Genomic DNA, 26,640 nt, shown 5'->3' with positions numbered 1-26,640 from the left:
CACGGAGAAATTGCACGTAGGCCTATGCGTCACTCGCGCATGTGTGTCTCGTCATATCCATATATACAGTAAAGTTGCTGCGGCTGCTTTGACGTGTGTGTGTGTGTGTGTGTGTGTGTGTGTGTGTGTGTGTGAGACAGAGCTGGTTATCTATTGTGAAGATCAGTTCATTATGGTTGTTGTGCTGGAGTTTATTCTCGAGGAAGTATCATGTTTATTAATGTGTAAATCTACAGTAACGTCTTCATCTAGTCAGCTTGAGATCTTTCATCTGAACTGCTTATGTCTCTTAAGACTAGCAGTGAATGTTTTAAGAGCTGGAGGATAATAATCTCTCTGTCTTTAGTTATGAGAAATAATCATATTCATCCACACAGTCACACAGAGCCGAAGCACAACCAAACAATGTTCTTCCGCAAAATGCATGCAGTTTAACCACTAGAGGGCCAAAAGTTACAGTGTACCTTTAAATTATCCTTTGTTGTTCTCTGTACATCTAGAGCAGGTGTCACCAACCCTGCTCCTGGAGGGCTACTGTCCTGCAGACTTTAGGTCCAACCCTGTTCCAACACACCTGCCTGTAATTATCAAGCAACCCTGAACAGCTTGATTAGCTGGTCCAGGTGTGTTTGATTGGGGTTGGAGCTGAAATCTGCAGGACTGTAGCCCTCCAGGAGCAGGGTTGGTGACACCTGATCTAGAGTGTTACAGAAGGTTTGACTTTATGTCTGATTTATTATCTAAGAAAGCTTTTGGTTGCTTTTGTAAAATTTTATTTACTGATATTTAATGTTTCTAATCAACTAAAGGGTTCTGTAGAGGAATTGTTTTGAAAAAAAAATAAAATAATAATAATTCTATGCCACTACAAACTTAGGGCATTGATTCAGCTTCTCATTGTAAGGAAAGCACATAATAATAATGGTGCATAACCTTCAGAACTGTGGCCAGTTTTATTGACAATAATATGAAACTCATATTCAACCATATAATTGATCATAAGTTGGAGTCAATCATTGGCAGATTTTCCATCTTACATTTGGTAGAAAACATACAGTGATGATTTATGGATGGTAATATATGCTCCATTACATGAGTACTTGTATTTATGTAAATAGTTTTACATAATGTCTGTCTCCGATCATCACCATTGCCATTTACTTCAACATTACTCTTCAGTATAATGTCCCCTGATGAATATGTCCAACAGCTGTGATACTCACTGGACTGATCAATAATAGCATCTGTACATTTAATTGTATTTAGAACGGGATTTGATTGCAATTTCTACATTATTTTTTTTTTTCTAGCCTGCTTTTTTTTTTACAGTCCAGAAACAAACAAAAACGATGACTGTAAATAATAAACCTGTTGTTTAATGTTATACTGATCATTGGACAAAATGTCAAGGTAAGGATTTTCCATGTCATAATTTCCAAACATTAAATACAATACCACATCACTCTTTTATATAAACCACTGATTTTTGTTCTTAAGATGCGGTCGTCCAGGTCCATGTCTGAAACCACTTCAGTCAGAAGGACAGATGTGTTTAGTGCTGAGTTTACCTTTAGTTATAAGTGCAACATCTTCAAACCCTTCAGCTGTCATAATGCAAATCTTTCTTCACTTTAACACAGCAATCAGAATGTCAAGCAATAGCATATAAAATCATATTTGTAGCACTGTGTATTATTCACGTACACATTAAAACATTATTTCCTTTTTATCTTGAGGTCCCACTGAATTACTTCTTAACTTACACCTATGCAATAAATCTCAGATATGATTGTCTAATCCATTAGCTGCAGCTTTAGGAACAATAAACACTGTTAAAGGCACTCGGAGTATCTGATCAGAATCCTCAGGATTAATCCTCATAAACCATAAATCATCTTCAATTACATTTGGCTTCAGCTGATCTGCGTTTAAAATATGAGGTGAGAGAAATGCGGACGAGAGCTTAATGCTACACGAATCAAAGCTACATACACAAATATATTAAATACAAGTTTAGTCCAGATATTCAACCACAGCTACCGAGTTTCGCACTGATAGAAAATGTTCTAGTCCCTTCATGGCCTGTAGGTTTTGATGACGTCCTTTATGGGTCTCCGGCAGATCGGACAGCATGCATTGATCTGTCTCTTGAGCCTCAGTCCGCAGTCGTTGCACAGACACATGTGTCCACAGGTGTAGATGACGGTGTCCACCTCCTGGTCGAAGCACACGGTGCACTCGCTGCTCTTGATGCCCAGAGGAGCGTCTGACGAGGACAGGGTCGGGGACACGGGAGGACTGAGAGGAGAGCTGGGAGCCGTCACTGAAAAACAACACATTGTAAACCAGCTGCGGTGGGAAAAAGCACACAACAGTACCTCTGGATGTGACTATAACAAATCATTTAAATACAACTTTAAATATAGCACCACAGAGGCAGAATGAGGATGTTTTTTAGCAAAATGGCTGAAAGCCCATAAATACAATTACTTGTTATGTGATATAAATGCTTATTAGTTTTGACCAAGAGGTGTCGCTAACACCAAACTGATCTGGTGTGGTCAGTGTTGGGTAACAATTACACACATAAAGTTTAGCGTCAATGTGTGAAATCTTCCCGAGATGCATCCTCAGCGGCAGTTTGGCATTATGCCATCAAATTTGTTGATGCGGTGTACGAAAATGGTTGTGTCTATCAACACGAAATCTATACCTTTTTGCCAGCATGGTCTGACGATGATCTGACTCGAATTTGGTGGAAATCGACAAACGGTTCGAAAAAGTGTCAGGCAGGAAGTTCGGCCGACTATAACAAATTTGGTTTCTATGGTCTCGGCATGACTCAAGGAATCTATTAAGACCAGTTTTGTTACAATAGGCAAAGTTAATCAAAAGCTATTAGCATTTTAAAAATGTCATTATAATTTTCGACCACAAAGGGGCCAAGTCTCAATCGCAAGTAGCTTCAGGGAACAGTGCTGATGACACTTACTGAGTTTTGTAATGATATGTCAATGCGTACGTAAAATATAGCATCTTACAGCAAAATACAAAATGGTCAATGCCCAAAATGGCCAACATGGGAAAATTGGATATGCCATACCGAAACCAGTTTTGGCCAAAGCATTTAGAAGTTATTTTCTTCATATCTCCTGACCACTAGGTGGCACTGTGTCGAGACTGTGCAGATATCCTCAGGTCATGGTTGTCATAACACACACCAAGTTTGGTCTGAATATGCTAAAGCGTTGAGGAGATAAAGCCTCACGTCCATTTTGGTGCGCTCTTCGCCAAATTCGCTTCCACGGTATTTGAGAACAGTTTGACTAATCAACTTGAAATCCATAATTTTTGTGGTCACGGTCAGAAGATAATCTGGCTAAATTTTTGTGAAAATTAGAGCAGTAACCAAGGGATTAAAAAAAGTAAAAAATTTGTTTAATTTTGTTTCCAGCCCTTACGGTTAATAGCATAAACAGGAGTGCAACTTTGGACAGTTGGTGGCGCTAGAGGGATTGTGTTAGAGACTCTAAAATTGCTGTGGTTAATGTGCAGACTTTCCTCTATCTGTGTGCCAAATCTCACAACTTTTGATCATATGGTTCTATGGGCTGCCATAAACTCATTAGCGGAAGAAGAAGATGATGATGAACACTTACGATTACAATAGGAGCCTATGCAGCTTCGGTAAATTAGAAACATTTTTCATGAATAAAATATTTAAAAATTATTAATAAAATAATATTTAAAACTCTCTTTGATTCTCTAAACCATGAACCAAACCAACCAGCGCTGAGATTCGAGAATAATAACATGACTTGACTGTGTAGCCTACTTAATATTTTTTTTATGAGGCAATAAACAATCCTATACCATTGCAAATAAAGTAAACCTATAAAAAAAACAATACAATATAAAAACATTGATTTATAGACATTTAGAAGCAAAAAATATTTAAATTCATATTTGTATTTATTGCAAAATAAGTGTATAGTAAAACGTTCAAATACAAAAACAAACAACTTGTTTTAAGATTGTAAGGTGACTGAGTCAATCACATCATTCGCAATGCATCATGGGAGTGGGAGTTGAGCTCCTCTGGCACAAGCACTGCAGCCTGATTGTTAGGGTGTTCTGCATGGTTGCTAGGGTATTGCTCTGTGGTTGCTAGGCTGTTCTGGTTTGTTCCCAATTTACACCTGGTATTAAGATGCGTTTTGTTCGATTGGATCACAAAGTGGACGACACTAAATACAGGTGTAAACGGGTCTAAATGCATAAACATTATGGGAAGAGCTCTAGCCAGACGGGGTTTAAACTTCATCGGCTGGAGACACAAGTTTGGTTAGATCGAAAGATCTGAAAAAAACCCATACATTCACCCGCCCATAGACCCTCCCCTCGAAGAAATCAGGACAGAAGTGGTTGAAAGTGGACAAAAGACCATGGTCTATGGGCAGGTGAATGCATGGGTTTTTTAATCGGAATGTCTCCGTCTACTTGTGATCCGATCTACCCAAAACACATCTTAATACCAGGAGTAAACAGGGCCAATAGTTGAGCAATGCTTGGCTCAGCAAACACCACTGATAACGCTTTAATACCCCCCAACTGTTATGTGATGTCTGAAGCTTTTAAGGTCAACATTTTCTTGTAAAACATGTTATGAAAACATTAAATGTTAGCATGGGATGTTAGCAGTTAGAAACAAACCTCTACAGCTCTGCTAAAGTCACGATGAAAGGGAAGTAGCGACAGATCGTTTCTTCCGTACTGTGACATGCAATCAAGTGTAACAGAAAAAGAAAAGAATATAAGGCGGGACTTGGTTATGATTGGATGTTGAGATGTGGGCGTGGCTTTCCAGATGAGCTTACAGAAGCCGGTTTAAGAGGAATAAATGACTGGAGAAAACCTGCATACGTCAACTGAGAGAAGCCTGATGCTTCACCGGAAGATATTTCAGTTAAACATTAAAAATGAAACATGCACGGATGAATCATTCATAACGAGATCGGTAACATGCATTTAGAAGCAGGGTGCATTTTCACGTCATGCCGACTCCAATCAGTCGTTTCATTAGCATTTTCAGAAGTGAATGTGAGCTGATGAAGGAGCTTGTTGAGACTCACCCAGAGACGACTCAGATGCTGATGAGGATCTGTTGACACTGAAAGCCAGATCAGAGTCGCTGTCATCAGGCGTTGATCCCTGAGACACTGACGGGGAGGTGGGGGGGCTGGCCTGAACCGTTCCTTACGGACAAAAAGAGCAACGTTTACCACATCGACTGAACATCTGCCTTTATTATAACCACCAGCAAATCTCCTTCAGCTGACTTCAACAAAACATTAAAGAATGTGTATAGATGAACTATATTACATGTGTGTTAGACTTTATGTTATTACAGTTTGGGTCCCGCTGGCTGGTTGGTCAGTACAGCGTACATGCCTTGCTAAAATACAATATAATATCAGCTATGACATGATCAAATACTGTGTTATCATAGAACTGTATAACATTCTTATTATGGTCCCAAAGAAAAACAATAATCAAATGTTCATCATAATGTAATCACTTGTTCCACCACTGAAATGACTTGTATATTTGCAATATAAAATACATACAGTTGTAATCATAATTCTATTCATAATTTTTAGACAGCCAAAGTCATTAAAAGTTGCATTTTCAGTTGAATTTGAGGAAACCTCTTGAAACACTTGTTGTGTTGAGCTATTTCAATGACTTTAGTTTGATTTGATCATTGCAAACAGCTGAAAGTTTGTACATTTTGCCAATAAACCTGATTTGCAATGGGGGTTGAATAATTTCAGTCACAACTCTAGCATGGCCTCTTGTTCCTTATGACTAAAATTAGAGTTGGCAGCATATTCAATATTCCATTCCAGGTAGGAATATCACGTTCTGTTTTCAATACAGTAATATTAAGACATTAATGTGCGCAAATCAAGACAGTTGTCCCGTGGTGCGAGTTGTATCTCTCACACATGTTAGGACTGCATGCTCCTCATCTTATATAATCATGTGGACTGAAAACAGTTTTCCATTGCGTTTTCCCTCCTTTTTTCAGAATGCCATGCTGTTCTGAATCATATCATTTGACACAAGGGAATTATTATTATAAAGGAAAAGCGTCATCCTGAAGTAAAGTCGACTTTTGGACCCGTTTGAATGTGTTAGTTACGGGACGAGGAACCCTGGGAGTGTGATCTCTTTTTCCAGCAATAAAGCAGATATACAGAATGTGATTAACACATGCACAGCCGGCTCACGCTACACACATGAACCATCACTGAACTTAAGCTGGACTGACTCTATGTTCCTCTAGATCTGGGGCCGTATTCACAAAGAATTTTAAGGCTAAAAGTAGCTCCTAACTGGCGAATTTAGGAGCAACTCCTAAAAATAATGGGCGTGTCACTCGTAACTTTAGGACTCCTAATTTTTTTGACTAAGAGTAATTCACGAAGCATTTTAGCCCTAAAAGTAGCACCTAAGTCTGGGACAGCTTAAAAGAAGTCGAGAGGACTCCTAACTTACTAAGACCTTCACAAACCGCTTTTTGTGGCATTTCACGTTGCGATGTTTTGAAATGCGTTTGCGGCGGCTACAGGAGCTTCCAATCGCGAGGGAACAATTTTGCATTGTAGGCATAACGAGGGATGCAATAACACCACCAACAACAACCAAAACTAGGCTACTCATTGCATGCAAACTAATTGTAACGTTTCATTGTGAATCAAATTAAAATGTTCTTCTCTTTGCAAACGTAGGCAGAGGCATATAGTGACAGATTAATTCAATAATGTTGCAAAGATATTGCATCAATCCATATGTTTCATTAGGCTACTAGGCTATTTGTTTTGCCTTACTTTTTTTTCATTTAGGCTATTTATTCAGTTATTCATCATCTTCCGTCCTTCGCACTACTTGTGTAGCGCACGCATTCTCAGACCTGTCACCTGTCACTCATCATCGTAGGGGAGGAGTTTGGAATCATTCCCGCCTTACAATCATCAGCCAATCAAAGTGGTCACTTCAGTCAAGCTCGTGCATGAGTAATGACGTCATCCATAGCAACGAAGACTCACTCTTAGTTTAGGAGTTGTCATTTTTCTTTACTAAGAGTAGGTCTGAAAGGCGTTGTGAATAACTTCTAAGAGAAAACTAGCTAGAAAACTTAGCTAGAAAACCTAGCTAATTTTTTTTAGTGCGATTTAGGAGTACTCCTAGTGGTAAGATAAAATGCTTTGTGAATACGGCCCCTGCTGTACAGCAGAAACAGACTTTGTTGCATTATTTTCCTGTTATCTCTGTAAAGCTGCTTTGAAACAATCTGTATTTTAAAAAGCGCTATACAAATAAATGTGACTTAACATGACATAATTATGATGCTTGCATTTGTGTTTTTTCACTATTATTCTGGAAAGAAACCTAGATTCTAGATCTGGAAATGCAGAATCTAGATCGAGCAATTCTAACTTCTGACTGGTAGTGTAAAAACATATCATGTGATAAACTATACAGTCAAACCAAAATTTATTCAGACACCTTCAACATTTCTCACATTATCACAGTTTATTCGCTATAAACTTTAAAATATGAGCAGAACTCAGAGTTATGAACTCAGTTGATATCTGACTGGTTTTGTCCGTCCTTCTGTTAGACTGTCTCACACATGAATTATGTTGAATATCTGTCAGCTGTTAAATTTAACTACACAATTAGATAATACCAGTTTAGCTCAACCAATCACCAAGCAATGCTTCATTGTGTTCAGTCTGTGTGTGAAAAGAGCATTAGTTATTACAGAAAACACACTTCAGCAAAACATGATCAGCTCAAAGTGTCTGAATCATTTTTGGTCCCAATTGTTTTATAGATGTTACTGGTAGTCGCTGTATGAGGAATTGTTGTGTATAATACATCACAGTTTACTTTATTTTGCTCTCCTCACTTACATAAATGAACTATAGTGTCCTGCACACACTAGTAAAGAAATATCACATTATATGGGTAACACTTTACAATAAGGTTCATTAGTTAACATTGTATTAACTAGCATGAACTAACAATGACCAATACATTTGTTACAGTATTTATTAATCTTTGTTAGTGTTAGTTAATAAAAATCCAGCTTTTCATTGTTTATTCATCTTAGTTCGCAGTGCATAAACCTTTGATTTTAATAACATATTAGTAAATGTTGAAATTAATATTAACTAAGATTAATAAATGCTGAACAAGTATTGTTCATTGTTCTTAGTTCATATTAACTAAGGTAGTTAACTAATGAACCTTACTGTAAAGTGTGACCATTATACTGTATCTGGTGTCTGAATAATTTTTGTTTAGACTGTATCACGTGATAAAAAATGATTCCTCATGAAATCCTACCTAATATCCTGAGTCGGTTCACGGCCCCATGGAGCGTGAAGAAGGCCCACAGAACCTGAGAGGAGTCGACACACAGGAGTCGAGCGCTCGCCCCCCCGTTGACCCCATGATGCACCTCTCCGTTGGGCATGAAGGTGAAGCTGAGCACGTCTCCGGCCGCCGGCACCGGGAAGCCCCTGTACACAACCCAATACTCCTTACGGTCCAGAAGCACCTCCGGGTCGGCCGGCAGGTCCCCGGCGCTGAGGCTGCCAGGGTCACAAGAGGTCATCCCAAAGAGAAGAGCCCCAAAGTAAGGCAAACCCAAGTGGCCCACCTCGACGTAAAGAGTCTCGCCCACCCGAACGGGCCGGTCGCTGAACATCAGAGTCCGGCTGCTGTCCAGAAAGTGTGTGCACGCGACAGTGCGGTCGTTGGAGAGGACCACGTCGGGCCCTCGCACCGGGTGGAAGTGCAGGTGTGTGTCGAGCGGGCCTCGGGCCGGCCTGTGGACGGAGGACGAGGGCGTCGAGGAGCTGGAGACGGGGATCAGCGTGTTGTAGTTGCTCAGGTGTAGCGTGGCGAACTTGGCGGCGGCGGCCTGGCTGGTCTCCAGCTGGTTGTTGCTGTAGTTGGCCGAGTCGTGGTTGCTCTGGGGGAGATAGGCACTGAGTCGAGCGGCGCTCAGGCAGCTGGAGCCCACGCTCTCCGCAAACGTGCTCTCTGAGAGAGGGGGAGACATGAGTCGGCACAAGTAGGGGTGGCTCAATGTAGCACAATACAAAAATGCATCAATATGTATCATGGAGTGTGACAGTATGTATTGTGTGTAGTTCACCCCCCAAAAAAAAAAAAAAAATTCTGTTTTAGTGTCAGTTCTACATTAAACTACTGTATATAATGTTGAATATAATAATGCGTATAGTATAGTAATGCGTATAGTATTTAGGCATTCTGTTATACAGTGTAAACTACACACAACCGTGCTTGACATTAACACCCACCAACACCCCAAATGCGTGTGTATTTCAGCAGTGGTGTGTAACGTAGTCACTCCTACTAGCCACTTTGGCAGGTTTAATTCTGTATAATATATATATATTTTAATTGTAGTCTTTTAAAAAGACTGAAATAATAAACTAACAGCAATGTAGTGCTGTCAAAATTACAGATTTTTCGATACATATCGATACTGGAATATCTGAAACGCTAATTTTCCACAGAATATATATACAGGATACCAGCATCTCTTTCTCTCTCTTTCATCTTTCCGACACACAAACCCGCCTCTCCTCACTCACTCCATTCATTTGCCCCGGATGAATATTGTTGCTGTTACAGGGCTTGAATTTCAGCTTGGGATTGTGTTTTGCACATAATTTTACTCATTCCTGCAGATTTTGTGCTCAAACCCACGGTCAAATACACACAAAATAATGTCAAAATGCCGGTCTTGGCGAGTATTCACATAAACACAGTCAGTTCTGTTTTAAGTGAATGTAAACAGTTGAGAAAGAAAGCGCACGTGTAACAGTATGGATCAGTGCGTCAGGTCTTAAAGTGACAGCAGCCTAATATTCCTGCTGACTATATAGAATATATTTGTTTATTATGTATTGAATTAAAGTGAGATCCAAAAGTGTGAGACCAGTGGTGAAATACTTCTATTATTTTCTATCATAAATTATGTTATCAGCGTAAACATTTGAATTTAAAGTATAACCAAAAAATGTACATAAAATGTGAATAAAATACTGAATAAAAAAGAAAAAATACTGTATGTTTGCAAACCACAGGTGGTCTGGTAAGGATTTCGAGTGGTTTGCAAGTTGATTGGAAAATAAAAATGTACATTTTTAAAGTGAAAAAAAAAAATAGAAAAAAATAGAAAAAAATACAAATTACCTGACTAAGTTTGGTTCAGCTTCATTGCCAGTGAACATTAAGGTTCATTAACTAAACATAGCATGTTCATTTTCAATTAAGTAATCAAAACACTGATGGCCTGGCTGTATATATATATATATAGGGCATAGACTAGTCTAGAGATCATTGTTAGAATAGTTAAAACTGTATGATGTAGTTTGAGGTAGTTTGGAGGTCTATGATTTTTATTCTACTGTTCCATCACTTGAAATAGATTGAGAACCACTGGTTTAGATGGTGTAATGGTCATGGTCAAAGTGCAATCTTTTATCAGATAAGTCATTCCCATCACAGATCGATAAATCTCTCTGCATATTAATCTATCTTCATGATAGAGGGAGGTCTAAAGGTCTGTGTTCGGCTGGGCCTCTCTCTCTCTCTCTCTCTCTCTCTCTCTCTCTCTCTCGCTCTCTCTCTCTCTCTCTCTCTCTCTCTCTGTCTTTCTCTCTCTCGCTCTCTCTCTCTCGCTCCCTCTCTCCCTCTCTCGCTCTCTCTCTCTCCCTCTCTCTCTCTCTCTCTCTCCCTCTCTCGCTCTCTCTCCCCCCCCCCCCCCCCCCCTCTCTCTCTCTCTCTCTCTCTCTCTCTGACCAAACATGGTCAATAATCCAGCACTGCAGAAAAGGAGCAGAAAGAGAGAAAAGCAACACAGATCAGTTCAGTGACTCCCATTCTCAGATTTAGGAAGTTTACTTTGCCCAAATAGGAAACTTTACAAACAAACAAACAAAGTTTAGTTATGAAAATCTATGTGATCTCAGAGTTTATCCATAAAGTCTGTAGTAGCACACACACATTTGTGTACCGTATAGACACTGATGTCCAGTATACTGAACATTGAGAGCGTATATCTATACTTTTTCTCCACATGTTTACATATTTAATGATTGTAGTCTAGTGATTACTCAGTCTCTGACGTGTGATGTTTTCATCTTGATTTGAAGTGTGACGTATCCCAGATGACCTTACAGCTGCACAGCTTCATGAACACCAGTGCCATACGCTAAACATTAGCATTAACAGTAAGCTGTGTGGAACGCTTGATTCTGATTGGTCAATCGCCCCATCCAGCGGTGTATCACTCTTCGATAACAACCAGTGGAGCTGATAACAGGCTCGTCCGGGAGCTGAGGTCGGCCCTTAGCGCTCGCTGGGAGCGGTTTGTTGCGTTCGGTGAGATATTACAGTACTCAAACTCAGATGTGTGTATACTGTATTAGAGAGGCAGCGATACTACATTTCTCAGCCGACACCGATAACCGATTATTCAGAATGAGATCTGTCGATACTGAGAGTTTGATTTTCCTAAGGAAAACTCTCTAATACTGTAAACTATAAAGGGAATCCTCTCATTTTATACATTATTATAATATTAGAGGTTCACATTGACAGCAGAGCCCAACATATTATATTCAACAGCAGTTTATCTGCAGATATGATAATCACACTCAAATAAAAGCTGAAATGTTTGTATACAGCTCAGTTGCACATAAAACTGTGTGTGTGTGTGTGTGTCAGACTCACTGAGCAGTGTGACCTCCTGTGTGATGCCATAGATGTCTATGATGTATGAGTGTGTGTGTGTGTCTGTATGTGTGTGTGTGTGTGTGTGTGTGTGTGTGTGTGTGTCTGTATGTATGTGTGCGTGTGTGTGTCTGTATGTGTGTGTGTGACTCACCGAGCAGCGTGACCTCCTGTGTGATGCCGTAGATGTCTATGATGTATGTCTGTGTGTGTGTGTGTGTGTCTGTATATATGTGTGTGTGTATGTGTGTGTGTGTCTGTATGTATGTGTGCGTGTGTGTGTCTGTATGTGTGTGTGTGTGTGTGTGTGTGTGCCTGTATGTGTGCGTGTGTGTGTCTGTATGTGTGTGTGTGACTCACCGAGCAGCGTGACCTCCTGTGTGATGCCGTAGATGTCTATGATGTATGTGTGTGTGTGTGTGTGTGTGTGTCTGTATGTATGTGTGTGTGTGTGTGTGTGTGTCTGTATGTATGTGTGCGTGTGTGTGTCTGTATGTGTGTGTGTGACTCACCGAGCAGCGTGACCTCCTGTGTGATGCCGTAGATGTCTATGATGTATGTGTGTGTGTCTGTATGTGTGTGTGTGTGTGTGTCTGTATGTGTGTGTGTGTGTGTATGTGTCTGTATGTATGTGTGCGTGCGTGTGTCTGTATGTGTGTGTGCGTGTGTGTGTGTGTGTGTCAGACTCACCGAGCAGCATGACCTCCTGTGTGATGCCGTAGATGTCTATGATGTATGTGTGTGTGTCTGTATGTATGTGTGTGTGTGTGTGTGTGTGTGTCTGTATGTATGTGTGTGTCTGTATGTGTGTGTGTGTGTGTATGTGTCTGTATGTGTGTGTGTGACTCACCGAGCAGCGTGACCTCCTGTGTGATGCCGTAGATGTCTATGATGTATGTGTGTGTGTCTGTATGTATGTGTGTGTGTGTGTGTGTGTGTCTGTATGTATGTGTGTGTCTGTATGTGTGTGTGTGTGTGTGTGTCTGTATGTGTGTGTGTGACTCACCGAGCAGCGTGACCTCCTGTGTGATGCCGTAGATGTCTATGATGTATGTGTGTGTGTCTGTATGTGTGTGTGTGTGTCTGTATGTGTGTGTGTGTGTGTGTGTGTCTGTATGTATGTGTGCGTGTGTGTGTCTGTATGTGTGTGTGTGACTCACTGAGCAGCGTGACCTCCTGTGTGATGCCGTAGATGTCTATGATGTATGTGTGTGTGTCTGTATGTGTGTGTGTGTGTGTCTGTATGTGTGTGTGTGTGTGTGTATGTGTCTGTATGTGTGTGTGAGACTCACCGAGCAGCGTGACCTCCTGTGTGATGCCGTAGATGTCGATGATGTGTGTGTGTGTGTGTGTGTGTGTGTGTGTGTGTGTGTGTGTGTGTTGGTAATCATCACGTTGTGGGGACAAAATGTCCCCACAAGGATGGCAATATCCGAAATCCTTGTTCGTGTGGGGACATTTTTTGGTCCCCATGAGGAAAACGGCTTATAAATCAAAAAAGTGATGTTTTTTCGAAAATGTGAAATTGCAGAAAGTTTCCTGTGATGGGCAGGTTTAGTGTAAGGGAATAGAATATACAGTTTGTACAGTATAAAAATCATTATGTCTATGGAAAGTCCCCATAAAAAATGAAAACACTACATGTGTGTGTGTGTGTGTGTGTGTGTGTGTGTGTGTGTGTGTGTGTGTGTGTGTGTGACTCACCGAGCAGCGTGACCTCCTGTGTGATGCCGTAGATGTCTATGATGGCCCAGATGGGGCAGGAGACGCTGAGGCCGCAGTGGAAGAGCACGGGCTCGCCGTCGTTGATGCTGTAGAAGACCCGCCCGTGCCGGTCCACCCAGAAGGCCAGAACGCTGTCCCGCACCGCCAGCCTCTCGGGCAGCGCCTTGGCCCAGTACCCCGGCCGGGTCACCAGGTCGGGACAGGCGTATTTGGGGATGTCCGCTAAGCCGAGCTCCCCGGGGTCGGTGCTGGTGAAGCCGAACCTCAGCGCCCCGCTCCAGCCGCTGTGCACCCCCGACAGCAGCAGGCGCACCCTCTCGTACAGCCGCACGGGCCGCTGGCTGAAGGTCACGCCGTGGCAGAAGCTGTTCCTGCGCGCGGCCCGGCGCAGGTGTGTGTCCAGGCGGATGTTCTTGCCCTTGGCGTGCGGGTGGAAGCGGGGCGACCCGAGGCTGAGCGGGGGGGCGGGGGGCCGGTCCACTACACCACTGATGCAGTGCTGACGACTGGCCACCGGGCGGCGCTGCAGGCTGGAGTCTGTGTGAGCAAACGCATCAGAGGACATTACACACACACATCTGCAAAACCACTGAACGCATTAGAGGACATTACACACACACACACACACATCTGCAAAACCACTGAACACATTAGAGGACATTACACACACGATCAAAGACACTGCATACTAATGTGATACACAATAATGCCAAACATGATTTATCTATCAACTTATTTTAGTAATCTGTTAAAAATCAATCATGATGAAACTATTTAAAATGTAATTGCTTTTTTATTATTATTATTTTACTAATGATAACCCTTGTCTTCAATATACACTGTAAAAAGTGATCAGTTGACTTAACTTAAAAAAAAGTGAGGGAACCCATTGCCTTAAAATTATTAAGTAAATAAACTTCATGCGTAATTGAAAGAAAAAAAGTTATGTGGAATTATCATTAATTATGAATTGTCATTGTTATTAAGTCAACTGATCACTTTTACAGTGTAAAAATGCCTGTTTTTTATATTTTTGAATATCTGGCAAACTAATTGTTTATTATTATTGCCACTTTCCTCAAAGTGATCAGTTGACTTAACTTAAAAAAGTGATTTTAATCAATTCCACATACTTAATGATTTTAAGGCAACGGGTTTCCTCACTTTTTAAAGTAGTCAACTGATCACTTATTACAGTGATAAAGATGCCCATTTTTTATATTTTTTAATATTTGGCTAAATAATTGTTCTTTATTATCATTATTATTATTGCCACTTTCCTCAAACAATGACTCTGTTTTTAAGGTAAAAATACATAGGTGTCATTTTTTTTTTTTTTTTCCCTAATTTTGAATATCTCTGTAAATATAGGTGGATTTGAAAATGCTTGACTATTAGTCAAAGTCAGAGACGATGATCACACTATCTGAAATCTAATTGTTTTCTTTTAATATTGTCACTCTCCATAAATTCCACCAGTGTTTTTATTGCTAATTTGCCAATCTGGTATCTTGTAAGAGAATCGTGATCTCAATTCCCATGGAGAAAAATCGTGATTCACATTTTAGCAAGAATCGTGCAGCCCTGCACACACCCATATCAAAAATGTGAAGTTTGAAGCTGTTATGTTAATTTTAAGAAACATATTTCTAATAAGTAACTAGATCAGAGCGTTTGGGGTGTGAGTGTGTGTATTTTTACGTTGTAGAACTAAATGTTCAAGTATCATCAGCTTATGTTTACCACAGACCTTATTTTACTCATGAACTGAAAAAAAACCCATAATAAAACCCCATTGGAGAATCTGGAGGGAACCAGTGGCGATTACTCTTCCGGGTTTTAATGTCACTTTATGAACTCTCAACTTGTCTGTAAAGCTGCCATGTGAATGTTGGCATCTCTAGTAACGGATGACAACCTTTTTGACTTAAAGGCCCCTATTGTCCACAAAAATGTTTGAAGGCCCCACTCCTTCCACTTAAAGTTTTACCCAATAAAATATTTTAGAGCTTTGAATAACTAAAAAAATGCATATGCGATATAAAAATAACCGAATACTAAGATATATCTTGATTTTATTAGTTGTGTTAGCTTATAATAAGGCTTGTTTTGTTGAGGCCCCTCATGGGCCCCGGACCCCTGGTGGAGAACCACTGCCATTGGATAAACAACCAGCCTTACTTTAGCTGGATTAGCCTAGCTGCGCAAGGCTATATACAGAGTATTTACTTATATAAAATATGTTTTAAAAAAATATATAGTAATATATTATTATTATTAGCATTATTAAAGGCCTACATGGCATAAAAAAGCTGTTTTATAATTTATTCATAATTTCTCCTACTATACATACACCTTTATTAAATAAACACAGCGGGATTCTGAAGTATAAGACTATTCTGATATTTATGAGATTTTTTTTCTGTTTAAAAATAAAAGTTCACACAGAAACTCCACAATTTTAGTCATTTTTCAATTAAACTTTTCATTAAAATGTCTGATAATATGATTTAAATGAATAATATTTTACTATACGCTTCTAGCACTAGCGGTACGCTTTTACTAGCGCTCTAAAACTTGTGGACGTCATTGTATTGCCTCAAACTGTAGTGACCTGCAGAAGTGCACTTTTTCCCCAAACTTTAAGGACACTAAAAGGCATTATTCCAGGAAACATGGCATATAATCATCAGCACTAATGAGTGTGATGATGACGGTGATGACAGAGCTCCCATAATGCACTGCGCCGGATCAAAGCAGAGCAACTCCACGGCAGTAAATCTCCCTCAGTTCCAGGAACGAGCGCTGGACGTGTCTTAAATAGCTCTTCACAAGTGCAACATATCTGACACAGCCGTATGACACCAGCTGAATCTGTCTCCGCTATATTCCACAGCAAAATCACAAGAATAGGAAGTTACGTGACAAATATTTTTTTTTTTTTTTCTGCATCGTGACAGCATTTTCATGATAATTGTGCATGGTTAAACTTATTGCACACATTACATGTCTCGTACTATAGCAGTTAAAGTTAATTCTGCATAATTATAAGCAACTAACCCTTCATCAAACCCTAACCCAATAGTAAGTACATGATGTTTATTAATATTACTCAGTCATTAATTGTGTAAGTGCACTGTAAGAAAGACACTGAAATAAAGATGAACCCTTGCCTCCTAAAATATCATGAATAAATCTCTTGCATTACAGTCATGGATATAGAGATAGTTTCATCATTTACTCGCCCTCAAGTTTTTCCAAACCTGTATGAGTTTCTCTATTCTGCTGAACACAAAAGAAGATGTTTTGAAGAAATGAGTGATTAAACAGTTGACTGAACTTCCATAGTATGGAAATAATAATATGGAAGTCAGTAGCCGCGTTTCCATTAGCCTTCAAATTGCGCAAATTGAAATTGTGAATTGAAAATACACCCAATGGAAACACGTCAATTTCGCAAAAACTCCCCATTTATCGCAAAAAAGTTTTTCTGCTCGCATGAGGAGGTTTTTCAGGCAATTCGAAAAATAAATATTTCGCAAAACTGCAATGGAAACAGTGTTTGGGCATTTATAGGTCAGCTGACGTAGATGATGCGGTGTGTTTGGACAGAAGACGAGACGGAGCTCTTTATTAAACTCATATAAGACAAAATAATTACAGGAATACTGGATTCTAAACCTCAAATAAATGCCACAATCAAGACCTCGAAGCAGATCTGAGGGAGAAACACCCAGAAACTCCTCATATGAGCCGCTCTCGAGTATAATAAGGGTCGTTCCTTACCATTAATGCTTGGAGAACACACACACATCTCCTTCCATTAAAGATAATGGCCAGTGCAGTGGCTGGGATATAGTACAGAAACCTCCCAGCGTCCGTTGCCATGGTTTTTGGGATGATTTTACTTATAACGAGAGGAAAAAATGAAGTTTCAGTCGCATAACACTCAGTCGCATAACATCGGTCAATGGAAACGCCGTCATTTCACAATAATTTTTTTGTCGACAATTACAAAAAAAAACGCGAACATTTTGCGCAAATCTGTAATGGAAACACGCTAAATGTGGCCAATTCTTCAAAATATCTTCTTTCGTGTTCAGCAACAGAAAGAAATTCATAACTGTCATAATGCATAACAATGTTAAAGATCCTAAAATAAGTGTCATTTTCATTAAGAATTTCTGGTCATTTTTGGGTGAAATACAACCTGGACATTTTTTGGGAGATTCACACAATTAAAGGGAAATAGTATTACAAGACAATTATTTCTTCCTTAGTTGTACAGTAGTGTTTAAATGTACATCTGATTCATGGCACTCTGCTTTTAGCTCTGCCTAAACTACTGTCTATGTAGCGATTAGCTCTAATTGGTTTACAGGAAACCTGTGGCACATTTCCCAAGTTCAGCATTATATCTAACAGCAGTTCAGGCATGAAACCAGTGAAACATGACTCTAAACCAGCTTCTGTTGCTGTATTCTGTCACAGTTATGGGAATTCTTCATGAGGATGTGCGCAACACTGCTATTATGATTAACATTTCCATGGTCTCTCAGAGAAATATAAGTGCTCCATTTAAACAACACTTTACAAATGAGCAACACGACACGCTTCATGTTTCTTGACAGAAAAGACACAACATTGTGGGTCTAACAGAGACACAGACTGCTTTATATTTATATATATATGCAATGATTAATTGTGATTAATCACATCCAAAATAAAAGTTTGTGTTTACATATATAATTCATATATATTTAAGAAAAAATAGTGTAAACGCTCATGCTATATTAATATATAAAATATTTATATATCATGTAAATTATGTATAAACATATATTCAGTATATACATGTATATGTGTGTATTTATATATACAGTACACACACACATATTATGTAAACACAAACTTTTAGGCCTATTTTGGATGCGATTAATCGTTGCTACTTAACTACTACATAACTACTTTCCATTCATTCTGCGTTCACACTGGCAACAAAGCGACACAATCCCTTTCGTCTCAATGGAGAGCTGGTGAATCCCAGCGACGCGAGCGACAGTGATGCGACAGTGATGTAGAGGTGTCCAGAAACAACACAAAGTTGAGATATGTTTAACTTTATACAAATGAAGAGCAACTTCCGGGAGCGAGACCCATCGCTGGCAGCTTTACTCTCCATTCAAGTGTCTTTCATCAGCTGATCTGAGGCAGGAGTCATGAAGCACAACAGCCCCTGTGACTGACAGAGCTCTCCGCTGATTTGTGATAGGCTGAGGAGAGATGAGACTTAAACGCCACTTGTGAAGCAGAGCATGGTGTTTCATGGCCTCCAAATATAGGCGTACGCTTATCCATTCAGAGCTGAGGATAATGACAACGCCACTGTCCAGTTCATATACTCTTATCTCTAGCCCTCACACACACACACACACACGAGTCTATAGCTCGCTTTATGCCATCAGTGTTCAGATACAAACAGCATTTCTCAAGCCTCACAGCTGTACAGGGAAAAATTAACCCTAAACCAAACCAGGAGTGTTAGCAAGCTAAGTACTAAACAAACGTGAGATAAAACACATTTTCTGAAGCAATCGTGCCCTATCAGCTGCCTCCACGAGTCGGGAACACTTCACAATAAGGTTCATTAGTTAACATTAGTTAATGTATTAACTAACATGAACTAACAATGAGCGATACATTTTATTACAGTATTTATTCATCTTTGTTAGTGTTAGTTAATAATAATACAGCTGTTCATTTTTCATGTTAGTTTACAGTGCATTAACTAATGTTAACAAATACCTTTAAAAACCTTTAATTTTAATGTTGAAATTAATATGAACTAAGATTAATAAATGCTGTAGAAGTATTGTTCATTCTTAGTTCGTGTTAAGTGAGGTAGTTAACTAATGTTAACTGATGAACCTTATGTAAAGTGTGACGGGCGAGTCGAGTGTTTGATCTGTGTTATCGTGACTGGTGTTTCAGACTCGACGCGAGCGACTGCACTGTCAGAAAACACACATATGAAATGTCAAAATGTATTAGTTTACAAATAATGAATCATGGTGCAAGACGCCGCGTGAAAAAGGTCTTTATTAATCAATGATCTGCTCCTGTAATCATAATTAGTGTTCATTTCAGCTGGAATCTGAAGTTAATTGCATAGTATAGGACTGATTTTTGAGTTTTGATGAGCCTGGGTTGCATATTGCAGTTTGTCAAGCTGTTTCTAAGGCCCTGTTTGCTTCAGGTATTAAAGGATAATTCCGGTATTTAGCACTTTGAGTCTCTTTTCTGGTTTGTTTCGGATGAACTGGAGTGGTGGACACAGAAATGTTGACGATGGGTCCTGTCTCGACTCTTCGACTCGTCTAGAATCGCCTTTGAGCTCTTCAGAGTGGCTGGCTACGGGCATGTCCTTAAAACAACCCTTAACGTTCGTTTTCAAAACTGTGCAACTCACCGAGTGGTTAGTGGTGTTCGTTGATGATTAAAAACAAGTAGCGTCGCGAAATACAGTTTCTGTCGTGTTTTATTTGGCATTTTGTAAAATCCCATTGATTTCTGTTGGAGGACTCATTGCTCGTTGATATTACTGCGCTACCGGACACAGAAAAGGGGGCTGTTTACATTTGGTTGTAGTCTTTTTGCTCAGTTCTCCGTCTCTCACATAGACAGTATAAGAAGTGGACAGAGCCATCTCATTGGAACTCAATTGAGACAAGTGATGCCCATTTTTAGCAATTTTTTAGGACTTCCGTTCCTGACGCGCAGACTCAAACCGACTCAAACTGAGCTTGACGACGTAGATGTGACGTGAGCAACCCGTCTGTCTTCTAGTGGCTGTGGCATGAGAAATCTGAATCATTCTCTTCCGAATCTTGCAGAGACGGAGAGTGTGAGTAGGAGCTGTCCATGAGCTTGGAGCAGGAGCAACTTTTGCTAGGTATTCTGATTAATTATTTTGTCATTTTGCCTCCACGTCCCCCCGATTGCCCGCGAGCTTCTCCTCCTGTCCATACGATAATCAGGTACTGTAATCTCTCTACTGTGCGACAGAGAGTCGCGTGGTTATGACGCAATCGTTAGCCTATTTTTACAAAAACTGCTTCTACGGGGCCATAACGTAAGCTACAAGGTAATGGAGCATTTTATACATTGTCGTGTTTCTTTAGAAATAAACAGTGGACAAATGGAGTCTTCAAACGCCTCAGATGTAAAGTTATTCGCTGTCAAAGTAGGGTTGGGCGATAAAACGATAACGATAATTATCGCGATATAATTTTTCTCGATAAAACGATATCAAGAGGTCGATAAATGTTCGATAATGTTTATGCGGCAAAAGCGGAACGAAACTCATTTGAACCGCGCGCCACACGGACCCTTTATCCGCTCGGCTCAAAGTCCAAACGGCAGCGCGAGCGCGAGCTCACTGAAGTTAGAGCAGATGCGTTTACTCTGATCGCTCTCGGTCACGAAATCCAGTGAGAAGCGCTTGAATTCAGCGAAGAACACAATGTCTCCGTGATTTAAACCAGTTTAAAGGCAGATGAAACAGCGCTGGCAAACAGGAGAAACACTGTGCGCAACGATACAGTCAGAAGGCTTTTCCTTCTACAAATTCCCATTATTTACCATAGATTTACTGTAATGTTAGACTAGTAATATTAACTGCACCATGAAATGTGGGATATACATATTGAATTGTATTATATTATTAATATAGACAATGTATTAAAGGACTAATGGAATATAATTACAGTATTTAATAATGTATTTAGACTACTGTTTTTCATACAAATACCATAGAAACCATAAAGTTACATTTTGCCATGATAGTGAGGTGCTGTAGGCTATGCCTGGTTTCATCTGTGGTTATCATGATCTAAATGCATGATACTGGATACTTAATAAAACTCAAACAGTCAGAATATTACATTTTACCAAATAAAAATTAGCACACGCAGAAACTAAGAAATTAAATTTTCTATTAAGATTTATTTTGTTAAGGAAGAATGACAAATGTTTGAATGTTCTACCTCAGATTTGTGAAATGTTCTCCAGTTTGGCAAGTGTTTGTCATGATATGTTCTGACAATAAAGAGTAGTTTAAAACCACAATTAACTCTGGTTTCTACAACTTTCACTTAGGAGCAAAAATTTGCCTTTAAACTTGAAAGAAATAAAGATTTGACATTTATCGTGATAATTATCGATATCGACTGATATAAACAAAATTATCGTGATAATTTTTTTTGGCCATATCGCCCAGCCCTATGTCAAAGTGACGCCAAAATGAATGGAAGTCAATGGGATGCTAACAGCAGGTGAAGTTCTGCTACAAGATGGTGGCACGCGGCCGGCTTCAACTTCCGGTCGACTTCCTTCCCGCTTGGTCTCTCAGAAGGCTAGCGTGAGCAGAGCAACTGTGCTCTATGCGCTAGACACCGAGTTCCGTACAGCGTCCTTGTACGGCAAAGTGGTTGTCGCCATCAAGTGGTCGGGAGTGTGCCAACGCTTCAGACTCAAATATCGAGCGGAAGTTTATACGCGGTTGTGAGGTATCTGAAAAAATAGTTCCACTATAGCAAATAACACGGATTGAAATCATACATTGCGCCGATATATTTGTTTTTAATTAGAGCCCGACCGATATATCGGCGGGCCGATATTATCGGCCGATATTCGGCATCTTCCTAACTATCGGTATCGGCATTTATAACGGCCGATAAATTAATATTTAAAAAAATGCAGCGTGCACCGTGCAGTGATTTACGTAAGGATGGCGCTGCCAATAAAGCACTTAAAAGCTGTTACAAAGAACTGGCAAAAGTGGCAAAAAAATAACAGCGCGTCCAGTGTAGACACAGTGTTAAAGCACAGTGTTAAAGCTCATTCTGCTACAGTAGTTACAACATCAAGCAATATTCCAATAATTTATGTAATTATAACACTTTATGTAGGGCCATTTTGCATTAAAAGTAGCCAGATGGAGACGCGACACGTTCAGAATTAATACACTTTTAGTAAACTACAGAACAGCGCGAGCGGGAAGCGGCGCACCTCACGCGGGCAGAGAACGCGTCCGAGAACGGACACTGCACTAGTGATATTAAACACACACACACAGGTCTGTTAAATTAAGCAATACTTTTAAGGTAGTCTAATATTTTTCTGACTAACAAAATTACTGACACAGTAAATGGTAGATTTAAATAAAGAAAAACGAAATTTAAATAAAGAAAAACAAAATATAAATAAAGAAATTAAACGAAATTTAAATAAAGAAATTAAACGAAATTTAAATAAAGAAATTAAACGAAATTTAAATAAAGAAATTAAACGAAATTTAAATAAAGAAAAACTGAATTTAAATAAAGAAAAACGAAATTTAAATAAAGAAATTAAACGAAATTTAAATAAAGAAAAACAAAATTTAAATAAAGAAAAACGAAATTTAAATAAAGAAAAAGAAATTTAAATAAAGGAAAAAACGAAATTTAAATAAAGAAAAACGAAATTAAGTTAAATTCAAAAACGAGATTAATTTAGATTGATAATAACGGGTAAAAAGGATAATACATTTTGTTTCTATTATTCTATTTTCCACAATGTCAAAGCAACACAGCTTAATCCAAAACACAAGCTCAGACATGCACTTCCTCCATACAAACTCCGCTGTTCTGCGCTCTAGCCAGAGAAGACTCTGGAACACTTGCGCGTCGCATGCATGCGTTTTCCGCGTGGCTCGAGCCGCGCCTGAGAGACGCGTGTCTCACGCAGGCAGTGTGCAAACTCCAACCTGTTAACATGGGAGCCGAAATAAAAACGGCCATGCCACGCAGCCAGTGTGTCGCCGGCCTTATTCAAGCGCGAATGAGAACTGTTTCGCGGGGGATCCCAGATGTAAAAAAAAATAATAAATAAAAAAATATTCGAATGTCAAATTTTCAAATCGAATACCAACCCACCGAATGAATATTCGAATATTTGGGTCCAGCCCTAGTTTCACGTTTAGTACATTTTGCTTACTACTTATTTAAAATAGTATAAAACTACTGTACATATGTAATTATAAACGTTTTCATTATGATATTATTAATTTAACTTTACTAAAAAGATCTGAGCTCTTCCTCCACTGGTAGATATTAGAGAAATTAAGATTAAAAATAGAAGAGTATTTAGAATATAATATAATATAAAATGCAATGCAAACTAGTTTGGTTACAGCTCAAATTCTCATTCTATCATTCACCCTGCCTCCATTACATATCTTTGTCACACAAGTTTTTAATCACCACATTTGAGTTATTATTGCAAAACGTTTATATACTGTATTTATTCTGTTTATACTGTGTATTCTATATTTAGTACCCATCAAAAGTTTGTACACACCAATTGTAAAGTGTGTCCAAACTTACTGTACTATAATACACATAAATAATATTGCTACTGTATTATAATATACACATAAATAATATCGGCCGATATATCGGTATCTGGCTTTTTTTTATCGGTATCGGCATCGGCACCCAAAAATCCATATCGGTCGGGCTCTATTTTTAATCATCAACGAACACCACTAACCACTCGGTGAGTTGCACAGTTTTGAAAACGAACGTTAACGGTTGTTTTAAGGACATGTTTGTGCATGCCCATAGACTCAAAGTGCTAAATACCGGAATTATCCTTTAAGATGTGTTTTGGTTTTGGACTCTAAACACAGGTGTAAACGGGTCTGAAACACTTTGAGCTCGTCCACTCTCCAGCACTTCCAGAGGGAGTTAAACACACACTGCTTTACTAGTGTAAACGCTCATGTGGTCGAATGTGTTCAAACAGCCACTAAACGCCGTCTTCTCTCCGTCTGCTGACCTCATGCGTGACATTATGGGAAACGCTCGAGCCAGACGGGATTACACTTTATCAGATGAAGATACAAGTTTGGTTTTACAACAAACAACACACTCGATCCATCACTGAAACCCAAAGTAACTCACTCCCGCTAATCAATCTCTCTGAATTCTTGCACTGGGAACAACACAAGTCGACACTACTGTGACTAAAAGTTTGATAAGAAGTATTTCCTACTAAAGCAAGGCGGTATTTGACTCTGTAAGCGTATCCAGAGCAGACTGGTGGGAGGGGCCTTAAACAACAACAGGCCCAGTGCATTATGGGTGTTGAAGATTTTCTAATTATTTTGCAAAAGGGAAGACAACAGCCTTTTTTCATGAGTTTGTGAAGCAGTGAGTTTAGATACTGCAAAAACAGCAACATTATCACCTCACTGCGGAAAAATAAAATGTAGTATTCAGTAACAAATCTATTTTATTAATAAAACTCATGGGGCATCTGCTCAAAAAAAGGTTTCTGTGCTCCTGAATGTTTCTGTGAGTGTTCAATCTATATATGTAAATTTTTCAAACCAATAAATCATTAAATTCATTAAAATAAATCATTGTTTCTCTGGCCTTGTGGTGGCTTGGAATTTCAATGGGAATCAGATACGTAATTAAACGTGGGTCGGACGTCCAGATATTAGAAATGCATCTGATTTAAAGCCAGAGTCACAGCATATGTCGGTCGTGAACTCTGACCTATACATTGATTTTAAAACCCATATCAGTTGACTTTTAGCGTGCTTTGCAAAACAAGCCAGAATCACTGTTAATTAACATAAGAATATTGTGATCAAATCTTGAGGATGAAGTTTCAAAATTTTGAAAAATGTAATGACTATATTAGCCATGTGTTGCTACACATTAGTGACAGAACTGCATATTGCAACAAAACGTATTTACAATATCTGTGTTCTGACTTCTGCTTATTCTTGTCTGTTGTCTAGATGCATATAGTCAAACTGCACAACTTTACATTAACTCGATTACAACTGCACCAAATTCATCACATAAATACACTGCAAGATAACCAATATTATGCAGATATAATCAATGGACTGAAAAGTCAAAAGTCACTCTGCATTTTAATTATTTTATGTGCCAGCTCATATATCCAGGCTTCAGATCTCATGAAGAATAAATCTTGAATTTCCTGCCTTTCATTGTCTAAGATGTTATTGTTTACCAATACCCATGTGATCCAGTTTGGCAATTGCATTTAATAAATTGGCAAAATGAAAAGAGTGATGTAAACACCAAGATGAATACATTCATGTGTTTCCAGACAGTTCCAGAAAATGTAGTGTGACCTGATCCAGCATTGTGTCCCACACACCCAATCACGTGTGTTTCTGAGTCCTGCACTGCACGCCAAGCCATACATTCAAGCACATTAAACCAGACACAAGTTCACCATTGCCTAAAAATAAATCATTCATCAAACCTCTCAACAGATGATTCCATGTTAGTCGTGTATGCATTGAGTGCATTGTGCTGTTAAAGCAACTGCTCCAGGCAGAACTGGTTCCTAGGGTGGGGACTGAGCACACAATGAGAAATAATGGATGCCAGATAGAGATTTATTTGTGAATATGAAAACAAAGAATATTCTGTTGGGTTCAATGAGCAGCAGAACTCAATCACATCCTGACATCATGACTGAACCTTTCCATATACATGCACACGGTGAGCTTACATGTGCCAGCCATGTGCTCGGAGCTTTCACTGATAATGTAGAATATACCAATTAAATATCTCATTAAATCCACGTTCCTCCTACAAGCTCAGACCTACAGCAGGGACCAGATTCTGAGACTGGTGAAAATGCTTTTGCATTCTTTTCTTACCGGATACGACTCTTTGTTTACTAATTATAGCATCCACATAACAAGCTTACATGAACTTCATGAACGTCTTAATATTGAGTTTTAATGATCTTCATCTGGTGCTTCAATGGAGCAAGAACATAAGCATATGATCACCGTCACAAATTTTCTTATGCAATTAGTGGCCTACAATCTGAAATATTTCTTCATTCAGTTTTCGTCTGGAATTAACTTTTGTTTTAACACGTTCAATATTGTCAATGTGTCCTCCTCATACTTTTGAACCCGAGCATATATTTTAACAGCAGGCAGATTAAGTTCACTTCACGTATTGAATT

The 26,640-nt window shown here is 39.2% G+C and overlaps 1 protein-coding gene across 1 annotated transcript in view; it reads right to left on the bottom strand.

The window, feature by feature from the left end:
* Positions 1-1,356: 1,356 nt before the first annotated feature.
* Positions 1,357-26,640, bottom strand: part of neurl1b (neuralized E3 ubiquitin protein ligase 1B) — a 53,959-nt gene continuing 28,675 nt past the window's right edge. Inside the window, exons 2-5 of the mRNA XM_079892678.1 lie at positions 13,549-14,106; positions 8,419-9,120; positions 5,133-5,255; positions 1,357-2,323 (exon numbers count right to left, since the gene is read on the bottom strand). Coding sequence (XP_079748804.1) covers positions 2,076-2,323; positions 5,133-5,255; positions 8,419-9,120; positions 13,549-14,106 — 1,631 coding nt within the window. The 3' untranslated portion in view covers positions 1,357-2,075. The remainder of the gene's footprint in view (positions 2,324-5,132; positions 5,256-8,418; positions 9,121-13,548; positions 14,107-26,640) is intronic.

Source organism: Squalius cephalus, assembly GCF_949319135.1.
Source record: "Squalius cephalus genome assembly, chromosome: 14".
NCBI classification, from domain to species: Eukaryota; Metazoa; Chordata; class Actinopteri; order Cypriniformes; family Leuciscidae; genus Squalius; species Squalius cephalus.
This window is presented reverse-complemented; position numbering and strand designations above follow the sequence as displayed.